Below are 22,464 nucleotides of genomic sequence, written 5' to 3' on the forward strand. Positions count from 1 at the left end.
CAGAATTGTTTGATAAAACAGCATTATTTTCGTCCACTTGATCTCATGGTTAGTGGTAACGTCAGCCGTGTCTGTTTTGCCAATGGCTATATTCAGAGCAGCCGTTCTGCAGCGGCGGCTCCTTTCCATTTCTGGAGGATATGAGGGGGTAATTGCAGTCCGGCGGCCGTGTGGGCGTGCCATTAGGATGGGCTCAGCCGGTGAGCGGCAGACACGTCTCGCTAGGATCAGTGTAGCCGGACACAGGTCCGACGGCCCGCCACGGCACGGTCCTTCACGACCGTCAGAGTAACCAGTAAATACATACGTCTGCCGTGTAACACCGAGGGGGTCAGCATCACTAGAGGTTTACCCCCATCACTCAGCATTACTGAGGGTCATCGGTGGGGATAGAACTCGGAGAGCCACGTAAGAGGCGTCCCAACTCCACTCTGCGTAACCCATTGAGTGGCTGTGTGGCTTCGGTGAGTGTTATAGCAAAAACGTCCAGGATATGATCAAAATAGCTCAGTAACATTTCAGATATGCTGCAGTGCACTTCTTTGGTAGCGCGCGTCAGGTCGCCTACAAAAAAGGCAACAAAAAAAAAACTTTTATCTCGCTATATTCATCCCAAATGCTGGAAAAGAAGACCCATTATGACAAATGTATGCCATGGCAACAGGAACATGTCAATCTGATGGAGGCTAGTCTTACAAATTGAGTTATATTTATGCGAAGAGATCACTGACCCAGACCAAAACCGTTTAGGTCCTGATCGACGTGTCTACAAAGTTAGGCCGATAAACGGACTACAACCAGCCACAGACAGCGTCTGGTTCTGGGCGGCACCCCTCCCGGCATCTCCGTCTCTGGGTGTCCCCCTCCCCCTCACCCCCAGCAGACCTTCGACCCCAGCGTGCCGTCCGTGCTGCAGCCAGCCGTGACGGTACTGCTGACCGTAACGGCGGCGTTACGTGCGCCGCGGGGCGACGTGACGGCGAGGGGTGCGCGCCGGATGTGGGCAGAGAACACAGGGTGCCGCCGGGACCTCCGACACGCCCTCTCTGAGAACTCCGAGACGCAGCCCGGCGTCAACAGTGGTCCGCAGGAGGCGGCCGTTCCAGGGAACCCAATACGGTAATTGTCACCGGGTGAGCCTGGCGTTCCCTGAATGCGGATCACCAGTGAGTCTAAGTCGAGAAGATCTCTAAGCTGAGTGCAACTTTAGAAGCTGGTAAACTTCGTCCGGTTGACGTCAGTGCAGCTAGGACCGAAGGAGATAGTTTTCAGAGTATGCAATCACTGGAATGCCCATTGTCCATTCCATAACCGTCCTCTTCCCTTTCCCTCAATCGGCGTCCAGCCACCACGGCTCTCGCCGCCCTCTGGCGCAGGGGTGCCTGGCAACAACCGGCTTGTCCTAGATCGGCCGCCAGGATCGGCGATCCAGTGACCCAGTCTGTCCATCGACAGGGGCGGGGAGACGCCGCCACCGACGCCCCCGCCCCCGCTCGCCCAGTGTGCCGACGATAGCAGGCCTCCGTCGGCCAACAGTAGGTAAATACCTATACGCCGCATTCAGGGTGTATTCATCTGTCTGCATATACCGTACAGAGTGAATGTCATGCGGTCCTGTTACTAGAGGTGGCAAAATGTGGACCCGGGGACCCGGTCTATGGACCCGGTCTGGACCCGGATGGGTCCAGACCGGGTCCCCCAAAATTTTTGGCCGGGTTCAACCGGGTCCTATCATTCCCCTGTGCTTTATGGTAAATGTTAATATCTTTTATGCTTTGGAAAACATAATTGATGCAGTTTCCAGTCCATAAGTCCCAGTTCCACTTTTGAATTTTAATATTCCTGCAGATTGGGCTACCTATTCTGTAGCATACTGGTCAGTCTTGCTTCAATTTCTAATCTTGTCACCTACAACAAAATATACAAGTTCTAAGTGCTGGCAATCCAGAAAATATTTCTCCAAATGTTTGTACGCATCACTTCCATTCAGTTTGCTGTACCACACCTAACAATATTTTGAGCTGTAGAAATCAAATACCAATGACATATGTAGGTAAGTAGGTATGATTGAAATCCATTTATAAATGGACACAAATCCAATTGAAGCAAGGCTGACCAGTGGCATTCTTAGTTCTTACCTGCCATTTCAATGACATTGACATACCAAAGTCACTATGCCCACCAGAAATCCGAGTTCATGTTTGATATTCAAAAGCATTTCATAACTCAAACAGCTTTGAAATTATTTCTATCACGGCCAGAAGACAACTCATAAAACCAACATGCCCTTGCATAAATCCATAAAGCTAAAAATGAATCCAAGGCATTCTCCAGAAACCGTAGTATTGATCAGATTTTTAGCCAACTGGCGCCGCATGGTGGCGCTAGCAGAGTGCATTATACATATAGCGCTTTACTAGCGCCACCATACGGCAGCAGCTGGCAAAAAAACTGAGTCATTACCAATGCCCTTCTCCAAGGCCAATGATTCCGTGTTGACGTGAAAATGGCGCATTTGAGCGTCATATATGCTATGCCTTACGCACGCTAATCTACTGCAAAAAAGTTACAATTTTGGAACACGTTTGGGAAGAAATCAGGTAAGTCTCAGAGCCCTTGGTATTTATTCTATATCTAGGTACTAACAACAAAATGTAGTTTGTTTTCTACGTTAATAAATTGGCACTTAAGTCATGATCGGAACCTTGCAAGTTGCAGTGCTTAAAAGTTTATTGATTACGATTTTGTCATGGAGGAGATGTAGTACTTAAACCCCAACAAAATTTTGCAGTGATTTAACGCCTGTTTTGTCCTTGCGTTGCTATCGTGTCGACATTTCTGGCGGACCTCACAAAGTTTTGATGTTTCTATTTTGATTTTGAATGTTTTCTCGTTTGGGGCCTTGTATAGTTGATAATATTTGCAAGGACTAATGAATTTAATTCTAAAAACGAATATCTTTTACCAAGAATATTAGAAAAAGGTATGTATCAGTATGGTTATTCTGTTCCATGTTGATGTCAGGTTCTGAGTTCTGACCCTGGTGAAGGCACCAGCACTGCTCCATCACCATGGATCCCCAGTTCACATCATTTTTGGCAGCTGTAGTAAAAGTGGCTTAGGTTAGCATGAAATTCATTGGTTTACTTGCTTCTTATATTCTTAAATATGATCTGAATCTGGTTCTAAAATACAAACTGTGAAGCGAAGTGAAATGACCATGGCATGCGTTTTTTACTTTGCAACACAAGTTTGCCCAATTGGATAGAAACTATTTTCTTCTTGCTATACCTACAACTGTACACAATTTTCATAATGAATTTCTGGAACGGGTCCATCTGGTTCCAACGCTGACTTAGACCGGGTCTGACCGGTTCCAGAAATGTGCCAGTCAGACCGGGTCCGGGTCCGGGTCCCAAAATTTTCCAGTTTTGCCACCTCTACCTGTTACTGAGGACGTGTATGTTAACTGCAAAGGTTACCCCCATCATCAGACTATTACCTGTGAGTGCGGTGTCATATAGACAAGTATAGGGAAAAACACATTGGCGTACAGAATCGCAGATCATAAAATCGTTCTGTATAATTAGAGATGTCAATCGGATACCAACTTTTTGGTATACCGATACCAAACCGATACCAACTTGGTATTTGGTATTTTAATCGTAATGTGTTTGGTATTTTGTTGGTATCATTAACCCTCACTAATGTTTAAGAGGCTAAGAAATCAGTAAAAAGTTGGTATTTCCCTCATTTTCCCAAGTTGGTTTGGTTTCGGTATTTCCCCACAGTTTTGGTTGGTATTTGGTTTGGTATCGGTATTCCGATTTTCCGTAATTGACACCACTATGTATAATCCACTTGCACCATTCATGAATTACTGTGAATGAGCTATTCGCTGTGTCCCATGTAAGTGCATCAGTTGGCGATAAGACTTCTTTTCACATCTAAATGAGGTCGCATTTGTGCAAAGGTTACGCTCAGAAAAAGGCGATTGCCTTGCGGTACACAAAACCCATTCTATTCGGATTACATTAGCCAGCATTGGGAAATGAACACTGAGCACGACTGTTCATCAAACGATTAAAATGGAATTGTGTGGAACACTCATATTCAAACAGTGTTCCCTTCAAGCTTTGGTTGCAACTAAAAATAATATGCGTTTGACCACCTAGCTTTCTATTCGTCATTCAGTGAACGCAAGCATAAATTGTTCTCGCATTAATTTGTCGTGTGCACGATTGCCCAGAATGAGCATCAAAGTATTGTGAGCCGATCTCCTTGAAGTTGGCATACTTGAAGTAGGTATGCCACCATTTTATTTAATAAATTGCAGATAAATGTATATAGGTATATGAATTAATTATATCAATATCAGTTTAACGAGCAATTCATGCCATATGAATAGTCTTCACTAGGTTCACTTTGCGCAACCGCGTGAACACTTGTTGAACACTTGTATGATAAACAGTAAACACGTATAGACCCGATTGTGGCCGTCCCTCTGTATGAAGCCATATAAGACAATGCTGTTCGCCGTGATGTATGCGCCCAGACACACACAAACGCAGACACACACAATGCCCGCTTATGGAGCGCACAGCACACCACACAATGCCTGGCGGATGTACTCTTTCCGGAACCGTCGCGGCTGACGCATGTACGAACTCGTAGCGGCTGCCGCTCAGCGCGGACGGCAATTTCATTAATATCGTAGCACAGACCGGACAGAAATAGCGGTCCCGGCTCCCGGCATAAGTGTCGACGCGTTCAGCTAAGTTTTCTCTCAGGCGGGTGGGTTTTTCTCACGGGTTTCCTACCTAGTGGAAAGGGTGAGGCACGGCAGGCGACGGCAGGAGCTGGAAAGAGATGCAGATAGAGGTCTTTCTACCAACATGGGAAGGATAAGGCAAAAACCAAGGTGTCATGCCTGAGGGGTGGGGTTCAACAGTGAATGAGAAGACACAGTCTGCCGTTAGAAATTGGCAAATCGACAGCGATCGGTGACTGCGCTAAGAAGTGACCATTTTAGGTGGATGTATGCACAAGGTAACGAGATGGCCCAGTAATCGGGAAGTGAGAGCGCCTGTCGTCTCGTAGATGATCACAATTACCGGTCAAGGTCAGGACGGCCGTCTCTGTTGTGTCTCCATCAGAGACAACTGGATTGCGATGATGGCTCCGGGCCGGGCTGAGAGCTCGCCGCTCACTTGAGTCGAGAGAGCCAATCGGCACCCGGTTACCGCCGCCGTCGGACGGAGCTGGTAGGGCCTCCGTGGGCGCCTACAGCGTGACACGGGAGATAATAGGCCAGGTAAGGGCCGCTGGATCGCCGATAAACCCGGCCAGTCGTGGGTGATACTGCCGCAGACAGAGAGATCACGCCGGTCGTAAGGCGGCGGTGCAGTGGCCGGAGTGGAGCCGTTCGAAAGGGACGCCGTGGGCCGTGCGCGCCCGGCGCGGCGGCCGGTGTCGCTCGCGCTGCCCGTCCCCGCCAGATCGTCCTGTCGCCACTGGCGGCGCCGCCCGGACATATGTCGGTGCTGTAACCGGCGCGTGACGACGCTGCGTCGGTCCGACACCACTCAGCCGCGTCCACGCGACCGTTTGTCAAGTGTCCGGGCGCCAGTTGCGAGGCAAAACACCGGCGGGCTCGCAAAAAGCCGCAGATCCGTCCAAACATCGCGCATCGCGGACCGGAGCGCTCGCTCTCCGCTCTTCAGAGCCGTCAGGTCGGCGAGCGCCGCACCCAGACCTGGTCGGCGAGTCCGCACCCAGACCCAGTCAGGTCGGTGGGTGCCGTACCTCAGACCCAGTCAGGTCGGTGGGCGCCGCTCTTCAAGACCAATTCGTTAGGTCCATGGCCGGGTCTCTCTGGAGTTGGACTCTTATGAAGATAAGATAAGGGGTCTGTGGAAAAAGATATCGGCCCTTGGGAGAAGGTAAGATTTTCCGAAAAAGGAATAAGTCCGTTAAAGAAGGAGGGACTGTTCTAGAGAAGCGGGAGGACATCTGAAGCTAGGGTATATCGTCTGGAGACGGAAAGTGGCCGCTGTCCAATGGTCCAGCGCTGGAGACGGGAAGCTTCCTCGCTACGTTCCAGTGAGACTGTGCCAGCTGTGGCTGTCAACGAGTCACGGCATATTCACCTCATATTCACCTCAACTGAAAAGCCATGATATGTTTGTGGATGTTGTATGCATAAATAAAACAAGAGTCTCCTAGGGAGTGAGTACACCGTATCACACTATCAAGGGTCGCGGGAGATATGTGATAACTGTCCCCACCCCCTGCCTCCACTCGTTCAATATTATTATTACAATTCATTCCGATCAGATCACAGATGAATGTGCCGCAATGCGTTGCCGTTTTCAACTTTCAGCTTGCCTGATTTGCTACTCTGAACTGTAAAGACAGACGACCATTGAAAATGCTCGGCAGTGAACCACGCGACATTGAGATAACGATGCGACGCTCATCTTCGACTGGGTGTGGGCAAAGTGAGGCAGTTTTCTGGCTAAGGTGAGGTTTTGTAGCACCATGGATACATGCTATAAGAAGAACAATATGTATATTTAGAAATGTGATATTCGCTATTAATTGGATTGCCAGGTTGCTAGGTTAAAGAAAGATGAAACCTTTGGCAATACTAGATGCTTTCTTTTATTAGTTACATGAATATTCAATTTTGATGATGACGGCTACGCACGAAACCGTACCTATAATTTGAGGCAACGCATTTTTTACATCATCAGCACAGACTTGTAAACGATTCAAAAAAATCAATCAATTCAATCACGGCTCACTTGATGAAATGACCGATTCAATCATAACTCAATCAAACAGTCTGATTTTCCAAGCGATTCAATCACGACTCATGGACCTTGTGATTCAACTCAATCACGACTCATCCCATTATCAGTGATTCAGGGAATGACTCAACTCATGATTTAACTCAACGCGATTCAATCAAGATGTTATATAAAATATATACATATGTGATATCAATTTAAAACATTTTTGAAAACTGATACCAAACAGATACCAACCAAATACACTAGGAGAATACCAAAAAAACATAGAAAAGTACTAAATCTATACTGAACTCAACAAAGTTGTAGCTATTTATATAAATACGGTGTAAAGATGATAATTTAAGTACAGAAAACACAAGTTCTGTTACAAATGAAGCTACCAGAGGACTTATAAAAATTCATTTATTAGCTTGGCGCTTGCAAAAGGAAACATGCAAAATTGCACAGAACATTAGCCCAGGGCCCTGTTCATGAAGTCTGCGGCCGCTGCGGCCGGCCGCAGGCTCTAAGCTCCGCCCATTTTTGAAACGTCATCACTCACTCGGCCGCAGCAGCGTTCCATGAACAGCGTCTGCTGCCGAAATAGTTTCCGACAATTGTTTACAACTGAAGCACACCGGTAGATAATTTGTTTACAAAATTGTCTCCATGACAACACGACCTGCGCCTATTTGACTTCAATGCGCCAAGTTCAGTGCAATTAGTTTTCTTGAGGCTCGGTTTTTAGTTTTCTTGCGGTCGCTGGATTGCGGCCGCAGAGATCGCAGCGGCCGCAGCAAGGTGACGTCATACATTCGTCATACTACATGAGCCCCGCCCATTTTTGTGACGTAACAACCCGGCTGGCCGCAGCGACCGCAGCGGCCGCAGCGACCGCCGGGGTTCATGAACAGGGCCCAGCACTAGGTAGTTGCAGCGTATATTGACGCGGCTGCGACATAAAAGCGTATTTTGCGTGGTTTCCATGTGGCAAATATTGCGAGCAGTCTAGCAAATCTCTAATCCGAATTTAGCATCGAATGCAAAACTATTAGCGGTCCTCAAAACTGGAAGGTGAAGAACACCAAACAGATAAAGATTGTTTGTTGAGCTATGAAAACAATAGTTTTTGGGTGATGGTGGAGGTGATGGGAAGGTGGTTGTTTTTTAATACCTAGTAGGGTATGTATCTACTTTTTGCCATTGTGTCTTTACTTTTGTGTAATTAGGAGCCACCACGGCAATATGTGACAGATCCATCAATGCTCATAAGCCAAGGTATTCCAATATTGATATTTACGTTGATAGGTAAACGCTGATTCTGCTGGGAAATGTAAAGTGAGTGAGAAGACCATGGACTAGATCAAGCAATTTATGACCCTTAGTCCAAAATCAAATCAGTAACTAAGGTTACCAAATTATAATGTGAACATGAATTGTGTATTCATCAATATGTTTTGCTTGCTCACAAATGTCCTGATGAAACAGGGTATTGAAAATATAAAGATTAACATGATATCTAAAACATGTGTGTTGACTGTTGAGCAATGTGCGCCTGCTTACTGCTACTGTTAACTTGATTACTATACTGATTTTAGGGCAATGGAAAGAAACTTTACATGCATTTTTCATCTTCATGCGTTGACATTTATGCATAATTTGGTGTTTACAGTTTGGTTAAAAACTTAAAACAAAATTTTTGTGTTTTTTTCAATTATGATAGCTGTGCGCATTTATAATACTGACAAAATACCTAAAAAATTTGCAGTGCATTGTGTGTGACTATGATGCAAATACCACATATATTTCTACATAATGTAGTACTAAATATGGTCATAGCTTTAATTTCCAGCACATGGTGATTGAATCATTTTGTTAATTCAATCAACTTGAATCGATGAGTTGCCGATTCAATCACTTGCAGTTGCCATGTGTGACCAATTCAATCAGGATTCATATGGTGACAAGAGGTGATTCAACCGACTCAATCACAGTGAGTCGGCATTTTCAAGCGATTCATGAGAATCGATTCAATCAGAGTTGAATCGCTTACAAGTCTGCATCAGCATATTCATTCTAACTATAATACTGAGTGTCAAAAGCGCTAATGGGAGAAGTATTTTTTAGAGCCGGTTTTACTTAGAACAAAGCAAAAACATAAACAAGACTTCAATGAAACGCTGCGCAAGTGCCACACATTTAGCACATCGTGTTCTCGCGGGGGCGAGCTTGCCTCAAATAGCTTGCAAAGCCATCCAACTGTCTGCTCAATGATTGAGGTTCTTAGGCAAAGTTTCCGACCGACTTGTTCACAGTTAGCCAACAACATATCCACCGCCGTCTGCTAACAACTTTACCTACGACAAGGCGACAGCGAAACAAGCCTATATGTAGACTCCGGTTCTAGCCTATTTGAATGCCATGTTGATCAATCATTAAAATTTCCGTGAAGTTTCGGCATTGTGTCATCCAACGATGGCATCTGTTGATTGTGCCTTGTGCCCAAGTGCCGTGTTTTAATGCAAACAATAAAAATATACGTAACGTAAATAAACTAACCAAAAGCAAATGATGGCACAATGATAAAGCAAACGTCAGTTTCAACAGAAGCGCTCTATACCAAACCCAATAACCATGCATTTTTCTATGTTGCCAGACATCAAATAATTGAAGAACGGGAAATCATTCAAAGGCGTGTGCAGGTCCTATAGATTATTTTCTAATGAATAACTTCTAGAATAGTCATTAGTCAACTCAATCTGAGCCAAATGTTAGCTTTCCGAGTACCCCGCACCGGGTGGGATGGGAAGGGGGAGGGGGGCTCAAGTCCAAACATTATTGCCGTCTGGCCTGCAGAGCGAGACGGCCACTGCCCGCGGTCCGACCGACAGGTCATGTTGCCATGCGGGGTGCCGGCCGCGTACAGTGACCTTTGACCTTTCTGACCGCCCCCTGGCCGACCGGCCGGGGGTGGGAGGGAGGGGCGCACACAGTACGGTGACGTCACAGTTCGGGACTATTCCCGTCTGAGAATGGTATAGGCTGATCAGTGATCAGGAGGAGACGGGGTCGGGAACGAGGACAAGGACATGTGACCGGCACAGGCGCGAGAAACACCGCACAAACACACACAGACACGCATACATACAGGAGAGAGCGAGACAGCGAGAGGCGAGAGAGAGAGAGAGAGAGAGAGAGAGAGAGAGAGGGAGAGAGAGAGAGAGATGGAGTACCACAGCTTGGAAATGAGATGCACCTTGAGCTTTAGTTTGAACAATGGGTCGGGAATAATAGCACACCGGAAAATAAAAACGGCGTGCAGAAAGCCAGATTTCCATAGAACGTAGACAAATGTTTCCTGAGAAGCCGTTGCACCCGTTGCTCACACCGGAAAATGGATGAGGCCTCCGGAAAGAAATGCAAAGACAGAGGCATACTTGTTGTTTCAACAAAGTACGCCACACCCACAGACCTAGAAACTAGAAGAAACGGGTCCATTTTGGGCTAAGTTAGGCGAAGTTCTGTACAAAGGTACTATTTCAAAGTTGCACTTATCTAACAATTGACATTTTCGGCATAATAAACTAATCCCGATGCCAATAACCGTCTCAGGAGGCTACAAATATCATCATTTTTGACACGTCCTCTCACATTGCCTCGAAGACCCAACCCAGCGCCTTCTCAAAGGCCCACTGTCTCGACGACCCGTCGTCTTGTGGCTCGACGGTCTGTCAACGGTCTGCCATCGTCTCCAGGGAACCCTAGTCTCTATCTCAGTCTCAGACTGAACAGTCTGGGTCGGCGCCGGCCACTTGTTACCACCGGGCCGAGTCTACCCACCCCAAAGGGCGCTGTTCGGCGCAGGGACTCTGTAAACAGGCGCGACAGGCGCCTGGTGACACGGACGGGTACTCGGAGACGACCCACGCACCCAGTCGTGGACTTCCCGCCGCCAGACGACATATCGGCGTCAGAAACGCTGCTAGTAATAGCATATTCAGATCTTACGTATGCCGGACCTTTTACTATTCTGGTATTATTTCATTATTTTTTGCTAACTACAGCCTGTTCATTGCCTAATGGCTACGCCGCTACATCCATTGAATAAACGAATCAGTCAAACGACCACACAAATATTGACCAACTTCAATCACACATCATCTGACGTATGCATGAAAACTGAGCATGATTTGAGAATCGGTCACTTTATGGCGTAACCCTAATTGTCAATGTCGGCTTCAGTCAGCCCTAGGTTGCAGAGATGAACTGACGAATAAAATCGTTTCACCAGCTGTCTGTTGCACTAAATAAAAACCGCATTGTTCGTTTCTCGCATGTTGCACGCGGTGCAGCTTCGAACCTATAAGGCCTCGTGAAGACGCGTCGAGCATGCTGACGGGCACGAGACAGCCGGTGACGGGCGTGCCTGTGACACAGTGACAGCTGTAGGGGTTCAGGATACGCCTGTACCAGGTGGATCAAGGTACTTCCCTGCTGACGTAATTCCAACGACGATAGGCCTCCGGCCGCCGCTGAGCCCTGCGACGCCGTGTCCCATCAATAAGTGTGAGCAGCTGTAGTAGATACCTCCCCGAAAAGGGATTTACCCGTTAAGGATGGTAATCAATTTAATGTACTACTATTGTTGATAGCAATACCCCAAAATGCATTTATCATGTCCCGTGCAATGTGCATAATACATACCAATGCGTAACATAAATGTGGCATATATGTACCTATAAGATATAAAGGTTCTTTCAATGTTATCGTTTCTTTTCCATACCGTTGAAACACTATTTGTCTCAAATGTTATCATTTATTTGGAAGCAAATAACACAGATGTCAAATCATACTGAAGTGTCCCGCACCTACGCCTATTACACGAAGCATTGCTATCGCGTAGTTCGCGTAGTTCTCAGCAAGATGTAAACACTAAACAGCGCGCATCATCGAGCCCGATTTAGAACAGCGGATATTCTGCCAGCGTACCGCCCTAATGATATTGGCTGCCAGAGCTGCAATGAATTGGGTCGAGTTCATCATTCAGTAACAGGCCGAGTGATCGTTAGGCTCGGCTCATCGTCAAACTATTGCGCGTAACACCCGATAATTATTCATAGATACCGAAAACGAGGAAATGAGGATTCGTCCTTAGATTACAATTTGTTACATAAGTTAAATCAATTTGCTACGAGATCAATAAATGACATAGTTGTAGCAGTAAATACCATTGCAGCATTATTGGTACATCATGAAAGGGTTGACTTCAAATCGATTGCTTGTACCATCCACAGCGATAAATCTAGACACTAATTGTTGGCGTTGAGACCGTCGTGCAGGCTCGGGGAGACAGTTGGGCCACCGCGCTGTGCCGAATGCCTCCGTGCCGCTACTGTGCCGCCGCTGCCGTGCCGCCTTGCCGCTGTGTGTAGCTAAGTCACCTTGTAGCCGTGCCACCGTACCGCCGTGTAACTCTGCCGCTGTGCTGCCGTGTAGCTATGTGGCTATGCTGCCGCTACAATCTACCGCCACCACGCTGTGCCGCCGTGCCACAGTGCCGCTGTGTAGCTGTGCTGCCGTTCCGCTGTGGCTCCGTGCCGATGCTGTGCCGCTGCGAAGGTCAGCTGTTATAGCTGTGTAGCTGTGCCGCTGTGAAGGTTAGCTGGTGTAGCTGTGTAGCTGTGCTGCTGTGCGGCCGTGCCGCCGTGAAGGTCAGCTGGTGGGGCTGTTTATTTGACAAGCTGACCGGCTGTTTGTCGACCAGCCCTCTTACGAGTGGCGTCACCGGTACGTCCGTGAGACTACGACTCTACGCCGGCCACGGTTGGCGACCTCGCCGGTCCGCGCGGTCTCGGATGAATCGGCGGACCAAGATCTGTGAGGATCGGATCGATCATATCGGTTTTAGGAACTGATGATACCGGTCGTCGGTCCTGTCTGTCGGTTGTGTCCAGCTATGACGTCGGTACCGTCAGTTACGCACACCCAGTTCTGTCAGCTGCAGTGCACACTGCAGTGTGCACTGTATGCACAGTGAGGGACGCCGGCACCGGCAGATGTGTACCGAGTCGCGGACATCGCCCGGCCGCCGCCGCCGCGCTGGCCTTGTGTTCACCGACCAGTCATGTCGCTGACACGAGCCAAATGTCGCGCAGGACAAACACTCAAACCTGGTCGTCATTCGAGCATCATCATCAGATTAGCGCCGTCGGCCGCGGTCCCCGCGTCCAGCCAGCAGCGGGTGGACTTTGCACCTTATTTGGCCGGTTCCATGCCAACGAGCTGCAGCCAGCGCGCTGCCTCCGAATAGCAGAGATAATATCACTTCTAAGTATAAGGGCCCCATCAAAAATGTTAAGCTCAATGACGCTAAACAGATGTTTCATAGCATTGGGACAGCAGCAAACAAGTGAGCATGGTGTAACAAACATGGATTTTGATTTAATTCAAACATGAAAAACGAAAAACCTAACGACTTCCTCTCCACCATGATCCAGTGCAATTTTAACTCACGATACGATTAATGTTTCTGGAAACATGATCATCAATGGTGATCGTGAGAGGCAAGGCAGCCATCAACCCAAGAAAAGTGTCGCATTATTTCGTCAAAATAGTCTCATATGAGGCACGCGGGAATGCCAGCTTGCATTTGCTTAAATTTGCCAGTGCAATCACAAATAGGAACGCCGATGACCAAGACCTACGGACGTCGAACCTCCATATCGGTGAAAAGACGATCTATAGGTATATCAAACATTCCGGATCTACAATGAGCAGATTAAGTCGGTGAATTCCTCTCCGTCTGTTATGGTCCTCGATGCCCCTGAAGAGGAGCATCGATACAATAATCAATTATCGGTACAATAATCACACCAAAATAGGCACAACTCGAGACCAATAAACTTACAAGTGATACAGTATTCTAAAAAATACAATTTTGTTCTGCAGTGGGGTACCTACATCATGAAGTAATGCATCATGTAATCATCATGAAGATAATATGCTTATGAGAATAATATGCGATACTCGTATTTCAAGCACAACAAGCTCTCAAGCAGGATCTCCAGGATTGAGATGTTCTTGGTATTATTTCGAATTCTACTAATGTTTTACGATTACTGTCACATACATTAGCCAATCGGCTAAGTTTGTACCATCTGTTGCCATCGGGCCCTATATGTCGTAGTGGACTATGACTGAGCCGGCTCCCATCGAATCCGACCCCGGGTCGTTGGCAGGATCCATGTCCCAAACGGTGGCCACAGCGCGGCTATTTTCGGAGTTTTCCTGTGAGTACTTAGTCAGCAACCATGCGAGGTCGTCGTGTAGGGACACATCGCGACTAAGCGGGGCAGGTCGCGCCCTGTCAGCCCTGAGACAGACCAGCCCTCGGGCAGAGCTGAGTTTTCAGCTCCAAACTCGGGGCAGGACGACTCCGCCGCAGGTCAGACCTCGCGGGGTGCTCAGTGGTTTATCGCAGTCTGTCCAACCGCCAAGTCGGATCCAAGGGACTTCGCTCGCTGGTCCGTCAGCCCGAACTCCATGGGTTGCACAGCAGCCCGTCCCGTCTCACCCTGTGGCTCGTGTACTCACCCTGCAGTTTTCCGTGTCCGATGCGCCGCACCAGCTTCCCCAGCGGGTCGAACACGCACAGACAGCGGTTCTCGTAGTCGGAGACGACGTAGTTGCCGTCGGGGGTGGACGCGACGCCGCAGGGTCTCTGCATCTGGCCCGCCGCCCGGCCCCGCACTCCGAACCTGCAGCGGACGCCAGCGTGCGGCATAAGTCACTGTCCTCGACTGATAGTGACACGGGCGCCAATACTGGCACTGAAATGGACACCTCCTAATTTGAGGATTGAAACACTTTCTGATTTAACAAATTGAACATGAAGTATGGAAGACGCCCAGCAAATTAAAAGATCAAGAATCCAAAGTGTGCGACAGTGAACGTAAGATTTGATAAAATTGGTATACACACTGCGAGCAGGGAAAAGAAGTAGGTATGTACATTTACCTTAAGTATTTACCTTAAGTAAAGGTCATTAGATACCCTTTCGAGTAATAAGACCCTTTACTCAAGAGGCGCCTCCTCCTCTTCTGATGAAGACGAGTTGGCTGCCATGCTTGTTGTCGCCATAAAATGACGATCACTGTTGTTAGTGACAGTAGCTACTGTTGTTAATACGATGAGTAGCCACTCTTGAGCATTAGTAGGAGAAGTTGTAGTTAAACTTGTCGGGGTGGTCCTTCCATTCTTTCCCAAGTCTGAACTTAAAAACATCGACATTTGGTGCTTCAATAGTGTTCCTAGACAGCTTGTTCCACGCCCGAGTCACTCGTGCCGCGAAGAAGGCTTTCCTAGGTCCCAACTGATGCTGGACCTGCAGCTTTTGACCATGACTTCGGGTGGTACGGCTAAGAGAGTTCTTGAACATGCTGTTGCGACAACACGAGCACTCTCTTTGGTAGTTCACCGTGTCGAAGCCTTTTAAGATTTTGAATGTCTCGATAATATCTGATCTTTGCCTTCGGAATTCAAGGGTAGGCAAATTGAGGCTTCTGAGACGATCTGAGTATGACAGGTGAGACAGCCCCTTCACCAGTCTCGTTGCCCGCCGTTGCACCTGCTCGAGTGCGTCTTTATCCTTCTTAAATTTGGGGCTCCATATAACAGCGGCATACTCAAGATGGGGTCTCACGATGCTCTTGTACAAGGCTTGAAAGACATCACTGTCAATGTTTGCAAAGGTATGTTTGATGACTCCGAGAATTCTATTGGCCTTGTTAACCTGGTTCATGACATGTTTTGAGAATGATAGTGTCTTGTCAATAGTAACTCCTAGGTCTTTTTCTTCACTGACTGCTTCCAGAGTGTGATTGTCTCCGTCTATAGTAGTCATAGTATATTCTTTTTCAGGATTAGTTGATCCTAGATGCATGACCTTGCACTTCAGTGGATGGAATAGCATCTGCATTGTTCTTGCCCAATCCTGTATAGAGTTTATGTCCTCTTGTAAGCCATTTGAATCATCAGACTCGTTGACGACTTGATAGACTTTCGTATCGTCGGCAAACATGGAAATGAAACAATTTAACAGGTCAGGAATGTCACAAACAAACATAGAGAACAAGAGAGGTCCAAGGACTGAGCCCTGTGGCACCCCGCTCGTTACATTCCCCCAATCTGAGAGCGATCCATTTACTTTCACCCTCTGCTGTCTGCCAGTGAGGAAGCTCCTTATCCATCGGCATGTTACGTCATCGACTCCCAGAGCCTTGACCTGGGCCAGAAGCCGTTCATGGGGCACAGTGTCGAAGGCTTTGGCATAGTCTAAAAATACAACATCCACAGGTAACTTGTGACTAAGCGCTTCTGTCCAAACATCAAGTGCTTCCAGTAGGTTTGTGACCGTGGATTTTCCCGTGATGAAGCCATGCTGTTGATGAGCGATAAAGTTATTTGCCTTCAGGTGAGTAATGATGTCTTCGCCAATTATCCTCTCCAAAAGCTTACATAGTATTGATGTCAATGAAACTGGTCGGTAATTTGCAGGGTCACTTTTGTCACCCTTCTTAAAGATCGGTGTGACGATCGCCAGCTTCCACTGCAGGGGAATTTCCCCAGTTTCAACGCTTTTTCTAAATAATGCCGTGATAGGTGGCGCAAGCTGGTCCGCAAGTTCCTGTAATACACGAGGGTGTAACTTGTCCGGGCCTGGTGATTTATCGACCTTAAGTGTCTTCAACATGGCATTAACTCTCTGAACAGTTATTGTAACTTCCATCTCTGACTCCAAGGGCTTCGATGCTATTGTTGGAATTGATGATACGTCCTCCTTTGTAAACACGCTCGCGTATTGCTGGTTCAATATGTCAGCTTTGTGCTTGTCATTACTCGTGAGTTCTCCATTAGCACTGCGTAAGTCAGATACACCGCATCTCGACTTCCTACGGCGGTTGACGTAGTTCCAAAACACTTTATGGTTACCTTTTACTTCTTTAGCCAGTTTCGACTCAAATTCCCGCCTTGCTTTCCTTGTCGCGTGAGTAGCTTCGTTTCTTGCCTTAACATAGCTCTGGTAATCAGAGACATCTTTAGTGTTCAAAAAACGAATCCAGGCGTGCTGTTTCTTCTTCACCATTCTCAGAGCATTTCGATTCATCCAGAGGGGATATCCCCTTTTCGATTTTTTGTTAGGATCAACCTTGGGCACATGCTCTTCTATCAGATCCGCGATCGTTTGTTCAAGTTTATCTGCCATCTCCTGCACAGATTTACCTTCAAACAATCCTTGCCAATCCATGTTAAGTGCTTCCCTCATATCTTCATAATTGGCTTTATGGTAGTTCAGCACCGCACTCTTTCTTGCTGGAGCCTTTGGTGCAAACGACATAACAAATGAGATGCTGACATGGTCGCTTGCTCCAACCGGGTCACCAATGCTGAGCTGCTCAACCAACTCCCGCTCATTTGTAAAGAGTAGGTCGTCGAGAGTAGCTCGCTGTCCATCCCTGTATCTTGTTGGCTCCGTTATATGTTGTAGAAGGTAGGTGTCGTGTATGCATTCTATAAACTTCCGGGCTGGGCTGTTCTGGCTGACACCTTCTGGAACTTCGGGGTCCGGGGTCCAAAATATTTCTGGGTGGTTGAAGTCCCCAACTATGACTTTGTGGGAATGATTTGAGGATGCCGCCCAACCAAACATTTTGTGGAGATCATGATCCAAAGGAATAGCTCTATTTGGTGACCCACTTCTATAGATCACCCCAACGAGCATACTGACCCCAACCTGGGCACCAATTGAAATCCAGGTACAATCTTGAAAGTTGCCGCCCACCGTAGGATACACTTGCTTGGCCAGTAAGTTTTTCTTGACGTAAATTCCCGTACCCCTTGTACCTTCGGCAGAAAATTTGCTAGTAAAAAGGTCATACCCAGGCACTTCCATAACAGTATGTTCAGGTATCAATCCAACTTTGGGCTTCATTTCTGATAACGCAAGAACATCGTAGTCCTCAAGTGCAATGAGTGCCAAAATAGAGTCATATTTACTCATGATAGAATTATCGATGTTCGCATAAAACACTTTTAACGCACTTGAATGTGCTGGGGGCCCGGTTGTTTTCGTGCCATCTTGGATGTTTAGCTTTGCAGTGATGGAACCATGACCACTTCGTTCCGTTTTATCATCCATTTCTTTTCTGGGAAAGCTAGGCGTTTTTCCTGCAATAGTGCTCGCAAGTTTTTTGAAGCCTCAAGTTGGCATTTTGTAAGATCTGGACGGATAAAGACACTAGTATATGCTTCATCACGGCTTGTTCGCAGATCCTTCGCTTTAGCCAAGATCAGCTTCTTTTCACTCAGTGTCTCGAGTTTCACTCTAAGTATTCTGGAGCCTGTGTCTTTCATCTTTCCAAGTCTTGTGGCCTCCTGTAACTTCACAGATAACTTGAACTCAGACTTGATCATTTCTTTGAATGCTGCAATGTCTCCCTCGCTGCTGCCGGTCTCGGGGAGGTTGAAAACAACCAAGTTTAGTTTTCTGTTTTCAATGTCTTCTAGTTCAGTCAGTCCTTTCTTCAGGGCTCTGGTATCGGTTGTGTCCTTCTTTACTAGGCTTGACTTTACAGTCACGGCCAGTTCCTCCAGTCTGGTTTCCAATGCTGACATGTTTGCTCTTGCTGCTTGAGCATAGCTTGGACTGCTCATCTCCGCTGATGCCGACCCACAGCTTTGCTCCACTTGTTTCAATCTTTTTTTCCAGCTTTACTTGGAGGGCAGCTTGAGTAACACTGGAACTGACCTCGATGGCGTTGATTCTATCCTGCAGCTCTTTTTGACACGCTTCAAGCTTCTGGCTAGTCTGTGAAATATTAGCTTTCAATGCGGCAATCTCAGCACAGTTCTGCTCGCATGTAGATGCGAGGCTTTTGAGATCGGCTTTGATCGACAGCTGCTCTCGCTTCATCGCTATGATCTCGAGTCTCAGCTGCTTAGCTCCTTCCTTGCACGCCCGACAGAACCATGCACAACTGTCTGCCTCGTCCCCAAGGGCTTCGTACAGTTTGTCCGATACTCCTTGGCAAACAACATGGTATCTTAACAAGCACACCTCACACTCCAGTGATCGGTCTTTGGCGCCCATTTCCATCTGACAAGAGCCACATAAGTTTGAGGCATTGTTTACCTTTGCAGCCTTTTCATTTTTGTCATTCATTTTCTTGTTCCTTTTTTCTTTTTCCTGCAATGATCCATTCGCTGCTTTTTGGGTCATAGCCTTCGACAAAGCAATCCGAGTCGTCGTCCGTAGAATTGTGCATAATGCCTTGACGCAATCGCTAGTCGCTTTTTAGTACCTACCTAAATCCTGCGATTCCTAGATCCTAACTTATAAAGCACGTGCCACCAGAGAAAAAATCAAGGGAAGTTGACATTGATGGAGCCGAGATACTTTCCAAAAAATTAAGGAAAATAATCCTTTTTTAAACGACTATAGTAGTCCTACACGTACTTTCTGAGAAACATTTACACACCAGAAATAATATACGATAAAATGTGAACATTTTAATACATATTTCACAGCATTATCTGAGCTGTTTACGGTAAATAAACTAAAATAGTGGAGCACTTTGAAACACGTCCGACTATTCCAAACATTTATATAGACATTATATGTACATAGACTACTTCACGAGAATTTGCATACAGCACACATTCTTATGAAACGTCATTATCCATTAACGGATTACACGTAATGCCAGCAATAGGATTTTCAGATGAAGCTCAGAGCACAATTTATTAGCGCAATATGCATCCATAGCGCGACATTATATAAATGAGCAACTGTGTTTGTGTGAATAGCTGAGTACCTCTCGGAGCAAAGCATTTCGCCTTTTCGGAAACGCTGGAGCACGAACAAAGCACGAAATGTGTCTTGAATAACGTTGGGGATACGGATCTAGAAAATTCTTGTTTTACTTTCGCATAGACAGAGTAAAAAAGTTACGGCACCCTCCAAGCGTATACCTACCAAATTATCTCAGGTATAAGTGCAAAAAAATACTCGCTACGTTCCAGCACCCCACAGGGCTATTTTGGGGCTATGGTGGTCAATTACCTGAGTTTACACTCTCCCTCGGCCGAGAACACCTGCACACACTGGTTGTTGGAGTCGGCAACCAGAAGGCGGTCCGCTGCAGCCACGTAACACACGCCCTGTGGAAGGCGAGAGGGGGTCGGTCAGAGGCTACAGACAGGTCATAACGTAAACCTTTGAACTGCGAGAGCTGAATAGGGGTCGCTCAGAGGCTACTGACAGTCACAGGAATCAGAACCAATGAACTGCGAGAGGCGAGCATGGTCAGAAGCCAACAATCTGAATGCATTTCCCCAGTCCGGTTTAAGGTAGGTTCATGCCTATCACCCGCCTCCTTCCCATTATGTACGGCCATGTGAACTCGTATAATTTGGTTGGAGCGGCGGGGTCTACAGTATTGTCCAGTAGGACCAGAGCGGGGTCGTATGGGATCATTCAGTAGAGTCATGGTGAGACAGTAAGACCACCAAGTAGGGTCACAGCGGGTCCTAGGATCACCTTGTAGGGTCAGGGCGGGGCCGAAGGATCACCCAGAAGGGTCAGGGTGGGGCCGTAAGGCTACACAAGAGGGCCAGAGCACTCGGTCCCCACCGCCCACGTCAGATCCGGCCCTTAACCACAGCCGTCTGTTGCCATGGGTCATCTCCCCGCCCGGCCGGCCACCAAACCGAAGGCCGCGCCTCGAGAGGGGTCATCGGGTACAAATGCGGACCAACGAAATATGACGGCTGGCCCACGAGACTGAAAAACAAGCTGAGCAGGAAACCAGAGGGAAGCAAACAGGGCACCGTTATTTTGTAACTGACACACAGTATCGTTCCTAGGAAGAAAACCCAAACATTTCCTCCCTTGCATCGTGGCTGTACGATCTTTAGCATCTGACTGGGATATACTGCATTCATGCCAATGATGTTTGATTAGGTGGTAGATGTGCGACGTTACGTGAAGTTGGACAATAAATGGAGCAGTTATTAGTGGTAAAGTGAAGAGATCGTCACTACACATAATTAAACTATCCTACTGAAATGGATATCCAATGAAGACGTCTTACAGGCCATGAAAGGACAAGGCTTATATAATACAAACGTGGGTAGAATACCTAACACAAAGGGTGCAGCAAAATTACGATGAAATGCAATAAAACGGACAGAGCAGGTGTTTATTGCTTTATGACCTACTGCTTCATACGCCGACAAATATGACCTTTCACAAGCTCTTTCAGTGTCCTGTGTGCTTCAAAAAGATCTAATTAAATTCTGTGGAATTGACATTTCAAGTACGGTACCGGCGTTCATGATAGGAAACAAATTTCAAACGAAAAAGTGGGCAGCTGCTAATATCAGTTCGAGGAGACTTGTAGAGCATGGCCGTCGTTTTGTATAGGCCCGGTGGGACCCGAGCTCTGATTTTTGCCTTTGAACATAAGTCCTATGTTGTGGTATGGCAAGGATGCCTTTTGTATCCTGAAATTAACCCGCACCCCACTGGGCTGTTCAGTCGAACGCACCCTGGGCGGCGGGGGGGGGGGGCAGATTCTGCCTCTGTCTAACTTCCGGACGGATGGCTGTGGAAAGACGGAGAAAACGACACCCGAAAGCTCTTAACAAGACGGGTCTTTGGAGCACAACGTTTTTGCTAATTAGGTCACAGGTCAGGTCAAGGACATGTCAAGGGTAAAACTGCATGTTTCCACATTTTTTAGTAGTATCCCTTTCCTCGTCGGTTGAAAAGAGTTAAAGCAAATCACTTTTTAGTGATATTTTAAGCAGAGGCAGATCCAGCTCAGATTTTTTTGGGGGGGGAGGGCAAATCATAATAATTTATCGATTCTTTCCATGCCTCGTCCATAGGCGCAATGTTAAAATTATGCCGTTTGGGAGGGGCAAATGCCCATTTTGCCCCCCCCCCCCCTGGATCCGCCACTGATTAAAAGCACAGCTCTTCATCAAAATAGCAAATTTGAAAAATGTGATTTTTTAACTTGCTAATGAAGAGCTGTGCCCGAAACATCAATAAAAAGTGATTTGCTTTTACTTTTTTAACCTACGAGAATAAGGTCACTAAACTAAAATGGTTTAATATGATCCTCGTACTAGCACTGAGAAACTTAAACAGCATGTTCCCACATTACTGACTTTGGTGCACAATTGGCGAAAATGAACTGAGACTGCAGATCACCCAGAACGCGATGCTAGGTTACCAAGACAAGATGCATGGCAACAAAGGTCATAACAAGGTCAAGGTCAAGGTCAGATAAGGTCAACAAAGATGAACTACTGAATAGGTTACCTATGTGCGATACACGTTTTATGGGTCATGCTTTTCCTAGAACTCGATGAATATATTCAATTAGTGATATGGACTATATCTGGATGAGGTACAGGTCAAGGTCAGGACAAAGTCACGTCAAGCGATGTCAAATTTTTAAAATTAGTTAAAAAAAAAAGAAAAGAAAAGCTGCTAACCTGATGCAGTTTTTCACGACAAATCGAAAGGTGCTGTTTTTATTCAGAAAAGAATACTAGAAAAGGTGTTGATCTGATGCAGTTTTTCACGACGAATCAAAAAGTG

General features: G+C 46.8%; 1 protein-coding gene across 1 annotated transcript in view; it reads right to left on the minus strand.

Moving 5' to 3' along the window:
* The window catches only part of LOC122364930 (tripartite motif-containing protein 2-like), an 88,888-nt gene that overhangs the window by 12,216 nt on the left and 54,208 nt on the right, over positions 1–22,464 (minus strand). Inside the window, exons 11-12 of the mRNA XM_043335744.1 lie at positions 19,915–20,012; positions 14,388–14,551 (exon numbers count right to left, since the gene is read on the minus strand). Coding sequence (XP_043191679.1) covers positions 14,388–14,551; positions 19,915–20,012 — 262 coding nt within the window. The remainder of the gene's footprint in view (positions 1–14,387; positions 14,552–19,914; positions 20,013–22,464) is intronic.

Source organism: Amphibalanus amphitrite, unplaced genomic scaffold (assembly GCF_019059575.1).
Source record: "Amphibalanus amphitrite isolate SeventyFive unplaced genomic scaffold, NRLGWU_Aamphi_draft 000028F_arrow, whole genome shotgun sequence".
Classification (NCBI taxonomy): domain Eukaryota; kingdom Metazoa; phylum Arthropoda; class Thecostraca; order Balanomorpha; family Balanidae; genus Amphibalanus; species Amphibalanus amphitrite.